A 6010-nucleotide genomic window follows, 5' to 3' on the forward strand; every position below is an offset into this window, starting at 1 on the left:
TCATCTAAACTTATCCAAGGGTAAAAAATGGCCAACTATAATGATAAAGCCCCAAAAACAAAACCCCTAAAAACCTAGTTTCAGCATAAGAGGGGCACGGCTGCGCAGCAGGATGCACACCCGCGCACACTGCCTGCGCTCTGGGCTCCTAGCGCACGCTACAACGGGCGCAGGCGCGCATCAACTTCTGCCCAAGGCTGCTCTTAGGTGTTTTTGCCCCGTTTTGCGCGGCGGTTTGCACGGTTCCTTGCCCTCGTCGATGGCTCGTCCCAATAGCTTTCAAAACTCTAATTTTTTTTCTTGTTTTCGCCTAATTTCTCATTTATTAATGGTTCCTACAAAAACATATAAAAACACATAAAACTAATAAAAATATTTACAAAATTAAAAGTATTTAAACTCAAAAATACTTGATTTGTCGGTATATAACCTTCTTATCAATAACACCACTGGGGTATCGATCAGCGGCACTTCAATGCTTAAGTAAGCATTAGGAAGGGGATTCATTAGAATTTCGGTATTTATAAAACCTATTTATTTATACTTAAATTCGAGTTTACTTTTCACACAAATATGAGGATTGGTTTAATTTTCTTTTTGGCATTGATTGAACTCGCTCTTTCATGATGGTGGGGTGATTTTAGATTGTGATGGTTCTTTTACCTGAACAATTATTACTCTTGGTTGTTTTATTTTCGGATACCGCAACAAAAACCCCAATCTAATTCTAACTCCCTATTAGTTGTCTCGGTACTTTATTGACCTATAAGTTTTGCAAAAACAAAAAAGTTTTTGTGAAAAAAATGATAATAATAAAAGGAGGCTTTTGTAACTAACTTTTACTGTTGCATTTATACAAAGCGGCCACAACTCTTTTTTCTTTTATTTTTTTTTAATTGAAATGTAGGTGTCTAATTAATATATCAAGTCGAGAGACAATTACTCTCAGTACAAAACTTCTTTTTACATCAAAATAATTTTCTTTTTGGCATTGATTGAACTCGCTCTTTCATGATGGAGTGGTGATTTTAGAGATATTTGTCTCCCGCAATAGAGAACGAGAAGTGGCTGAGCCAAAACTCGAGTATTGTGTGGGAGTTGGGTTTCTCTAGTGACCACTTGTTAGTAACTTCATTGGCCGCTTGAGATTTTTCCAGCAGTAATTTAAGGCTCATTCATTTTACCGATTTAAATTTTCAGTTTTAAATTTTTACAGTAAAAAGCTCTCAGAAATCAACGTAACTTTAATCCCTCTTAACAATTACAATAATGCAACTTTGCATACCTATATAATTTATCTTTCATTATGAGTCAATATTTTATTTTCAGACATTATTAGTCAAGAATTACAAAACGTGAAAACCTTTTTTTGTCACATTCTATAGTAGTAGTTGCCCAAACCAATAAAAAATCTCAAAAAAATCTTTGAAAGAATCTGTAACAATAAATAAATAAACAGAAAAAAAAATGAATGTATTTTTCATAGTAAAGAATTGATAAGGCAGCCAATCCGATTCAGATAGCGACATGGTCTGTTCTGCTGTCGCTGTAGCCCTCCTTTCCCGTTGAATTGAAATCTCAAAAAAACAAAACCCACCAAACTGAACTACTGCTCCACCACAAACCCACCCCACGTAAACATCATCATTTCTCAATACACATTCAATTATTTCTCATTACAACCTCCCTTTGAGTTGTGTTGTACCGTTGGTTGAGCCTTTGATTGAGGAGAGAGAAAGAAAGAGAGAGAAAGAGGATAATCACAACTTGATTAACATTATAAGAATCTGACTAACCTCTTTATTTCTGTATTAATTTATCTTTTTTTTTTCCTTGTTTGTTGACAAACATATCATGTACATGTATATTTTGTTGGGACATTATTATTATTTTTTTACTATTTTTTAGTTTTTTTTTTTAATTTTCTAATGGGACCGTCGATAATATCCCAAATTCTACAACCACCTTTTATTTCTCTGTCTTACCTTCTACGCCTTTGCTTCTTCCTTACTCCTGCTCTTAACAATTGCACCACTGACCTTCCCCTTTCCTTTTCCTCTGAAATCTCAACTTCCAGTATTTCCTCAAAACTTCGTCGTCTACGTTTTATTCATCCTCTGGTAACGTCGTTTCCTTCCTTTTTCTTCCTTACCCAGATTCCGTTTTGCTTGTCCTTGCTGTCGTTTTTTGACTTTAGGAAGGTGATCTGTGGATGCCCATTTTCTTATTTGAGAGGAATCACTCGGATCTCGTTGATAATATGGGTGAAGTTGATCTTTTTTCAGTAATAATGAGTTGAAACCGTTTATGATTGATTTGGTTGAAAATGGTTTCTTTTTCTTGTTTCATATGCAAGTGAGTTAGATGCGCATGGTATAGTATATGCTATAATTCATGGCTTTTCCTTAGGAATGAATAAAATGGTGAAGATTATTTGGTTTTTGGTTGTTAATTTTGCATTCATTCAGTTCATTTTATGTCATTCTGTGTTCACTAATTGGGTTCTGAATGGTTTGTAAGATGACACAATAGCCGGTTAAGAATTAAGATATGGTTGACTGTTGGATTGATTTTCCTGGAAGAAAGCAAGAAAGAAAGAAACGAAAAATAGTTGACTTTATGAAATTTTTGTTTTCTTAAAGTTTATTTATTTATTTTATCTCCCATGTTCTGATGCTGATGGTGATCCTATATGCACTGCATTGCTTCAGGGTTATGCTAAGTTGGACAGACTCTTACTATCAGGAATGGGCTCTGGAAATTGGTTTAAGACGGTTTTCAGACTAAAGAAAGTAAAGGTCGGTTCAAAGCCAGTGAAGGTATAGAACTTTTCCAGCTATTTTGTATTTCTTAGTGTTTGTTACACCATGATTTACACCCACATAACCTTTTTAATTTCGTATTGCTCTCTAATTAACTTTGCAGAGTTGAAACCAATATGTATTTAGGGTTGATGTTTGTATGACAATGGTGTTTCTTCTCTTTTATTACGATTCGGAACAGGAATCTTCAGCTCTTGCAAAGTCAAATGGTGTAAAAGTGAAGAACAATACACGGAAGGGGTCTAGTAGTTTATTGAATGGATCCCTTAATATGCCAATTGAGGATGTAGCTGCAATTCGAATTCAAACTGCATTTCGCGCATACAAGGTAGGTTAAGTTAGGCATTGTGTTCATGAATGTCTTGAGATATATAGTGCAAGATTTGTTTTGTTTGCTGCCTCGGCAATTCTGCATCAAACTGTCTTTGCAAACACTAAACAGGAGACACAAAAACCATTTATGATATACGAATGTTGTTTTTCCGGTATTATTTAGCTGAACTTCCAGGAAGTTCAGGTTGATTTAGGGGCGTGGGACTGGAGCAGCCCCTTTGAATTTTCATGTATACCCCAATTTACTACAAAGATAACTACTCTGTTGCTGATGGTTTTAGGCATTACAAAAGTTTTATTTCACCTGTTACAGGCGAGGAAAGCATTGCGTCGTTTGAAGGGGATATTAAGATTACAGATACTCACCCAAGGTTATCCTGTCCAAAAGCAATCCACAACTACGTTGAACCTTCTTCATTCATGGTGCAATCTTCAAATGCAGATTAGAGCTCGTAGGCTCTGTATGGTAACAGAAGGGCGGATCAAACAGAAGAAACTAGAGAATCAACAAAAACTCGAGGCAAAGCTTCATGACATAGAGGTAACGTCCCTTGCTTCCCTGTAGCTTTCTTAGCTTAAAAGTTTATAATGATTCCTGAGTTTCTTTATTAATCTTTGGAAGGTGTCTCCTCCTGAAGTTACATTAGAATTTAGATGATCGAACATTGTTAGTAGAAATTGTGATTATCTTTATCATCCATGTGGCATGTTATCATATTTTCTATGTTCAACATAAGCTGGTTGTCCCATGACTAGAATTTGATTTTCTATTAGCTTTCAACTTTGTTTTGTTACCTTGAAATCTCACAAAGCTTAAACCCGTAAAAGCTCTCTTTGAATTAATGACTTCTCATTTTGTTATCTCAACTCTCTATATGTGTTGCTTAAAATCTGCATGCTGATTTTGGTACTGCCTTTTCCCCTAAGAAAGCTCTTCCTGACTGTTCTGTATACCTTTCCTTCCTAATCTGCTCCACCGATGGCAGGGCGTCTTGATAGGCTGAACAAGATGCACTATATTTTTCTCTATTAAATAACAGTTTGCGGATGACAGGTAGAATGGTGCGCTGGCTCTGAAACCATGGATGAAGTTCTTTCAAGGATATACCAAAGAGAAGAAGCAGCAGTTAAACGAGAGCGGGCTATGGCATATGCCTTTTCTCATCAAGTACGTAGCTCTGTAATTTTTTCATTGCCATTACTTTTATCCTTCATATCCAACAGAAACTCAGAAAACAAGCCCCGTGCAGTGGAGGGCGAATTGTAGTCAGAGCCAAGGGTTGGGAAATGATGAACTTGGCAAAGCTAATTGGGGTTGGAGTTGGAAGGAACGCTGGATTGCTGCTCGCCCGTGGGAGAGCCGGGTTGCACCTCAGTTCACTAGCCCGAAGAAAGATCAGAGCAAGCAGGCGAACAAGGCTGTGAAAACACCAAAAACTCCAATCTCAGTTAAACCCCCTTCATCGAATGGCAAGGAAGCAACAAAGGCTCGGAGGTTATCTTTTCCATCTTCTGAAAAAGTGGGTGCAAAGGTGGAAAGCAATAGATCCCGGAGGTTATCTTTTCCGTCTTCTGAAAAACTCATTGCAAATGAAGAAATCATTAAATTGGAAGAGGCAGAAACCAAGAAAGAAGAGTTGGTGTTCTAGTTCTAACGCCATTGATACAATTTGTTCAGACATTTTTATCTTTTATAATTGGAATTGCAGAAAGTGAGTAAAATCCATTTTTTGATTCATGTTTTTTTTCTAAATTTTGTACATGGAGTGGTGTGTAAGTCATATGCTTTTGCTTTTGTTTGATAAGAATAATAGGAAAATACCTTGATTTGGGTTTGATCTCGTCATTCTTCTATTTTCACTTCGTACACTCCAAAAACAAAACTTTACTTGTACTGTAAATAGAAATTTATTCGTTGTGGTGACTTTGTTGTTTGTGCAATGTTTTTGCAGAGTAATTTTCTTTTCCTCTCTTTTGAAGTATCGAATTATCAATATTCCATTGTTGCAAACCTTATATTGAGAACACCGGATAGTAAATCTGCTCAAAGCCTAGTGGTGTTAGAAACTATAATGAAGTATTTTCTAGACCAATTGTTAAGTTAAAGTACAACACTTTCTTCCAGAGATGAAAGTACTTTTTACAAGTGACTTATTTTCAAGTGATTTCCTAATATCTGGTTCCTAAAGCTTAATATTGAGGTAATATATACATATAGGACCTTATCACCGATTAAATCATATCATATTAAAAAAATATGCATAATAGATAATTTCTCATGTAGATCTAGCGGTTGGAAAGTTATGAACTAATGGCAGTTCATTTTTTCTGGTCCTACCAAAAAAACTCTCATGTATATAGTAGTTATGTTCTATAGTGGTTACCCATCAACAACTAAATAGAAATGAAGGTTTAGCTTTTCTGGTCAGAGGCAAAAGAGCCCCTCCTCTGAGTTATATATGGTTGCATTTTGGGACTTGGGAAAAAGAGAAATGAAGATGTTACAAGCGTTTCACGTTTGTATGGTTACTCAAATAATAGCACATTCTTTCTCTTATTTTGCAGGACTAGTCTACAAATTCCCTCTTTGATCATGTTACCAGGTTAGAAGTTCCAACTTCCAATAGGACTAGGATAGGCAACAATATCAAACAAGAAATTCAAGTGAGAAAGCAGCTTAGGAAAGGTAACATTTCAACATTCTTTTCTCATACCGTTTCCATGCTTTCTATTACTAATTCTAGTCAAAGCAATCCAACAAGAGGAACTAGTTCTGTTTCTTCCCTACATGGTCAGACCCCTCAATTATTGACTTTTTTTTTTTTTTTTTTTTTTTTTTTTTTTTTTTTTTTTTT

The 6010-nt window shown here is 35.7% G+C and overlaps 1 protein-coding gene across 2 annotated transcripts; it reads left to right on the top strand.

The window, feature by feature from the left end:
- The first annotated feature begins 1942 nt into the window (after window positions 1-1942).
- On the top strand, window positions 1943-4908 carry LOC21389581 (protein IQ-DOMAIN 1). Of its 2 annotated transcripts, none has more exons than XM_024173502.1 (6): window positions 1943-2120; window positions 2712-2819; window positions 3004-3150; window positions 3469-3696; window positions 4210-4323; window positions 4406-4908. In XM_024173502.1, exons 2-6 carry the CDS (start codon window positions 2748-2750, stop codon window positions 4802-4804), a joined length of 960 nt encoding a protein of 319 aa, XP_024029270.1. In that variant the 5' UTR covers window positions 1943-2120; window positions 2712-2747; the 3' UTR covers window positions 4805-4908. The 2 variants fall into 2 exon arrangements, with proteins under 2 accessions (XP_024029270.1, XP_024029272.1); XM_024173504.1 differs by lacking the exon at window positions 1943-2120 and adding an exon at window positions 2134-2264.
- The last annotated feature ends 1102 nt before the right edge of the window (window positions 4909-6010 follow it).

The sequence above is a fragment of the Morus notabilis genome, unplaced genomic scaffold, assembly GCF_000414095.1.
Source record: "Morus notabilis unplaced genomic scaffold, ASM41409v2 Scaffold183, whole genome shotgun sequence".
Lineage (NCBI taxonomy): Eukaryota > Viridiplantae > Streptophyta > Magnoliopsida > Rosales > Moraceae > Morus > Morus notabilis.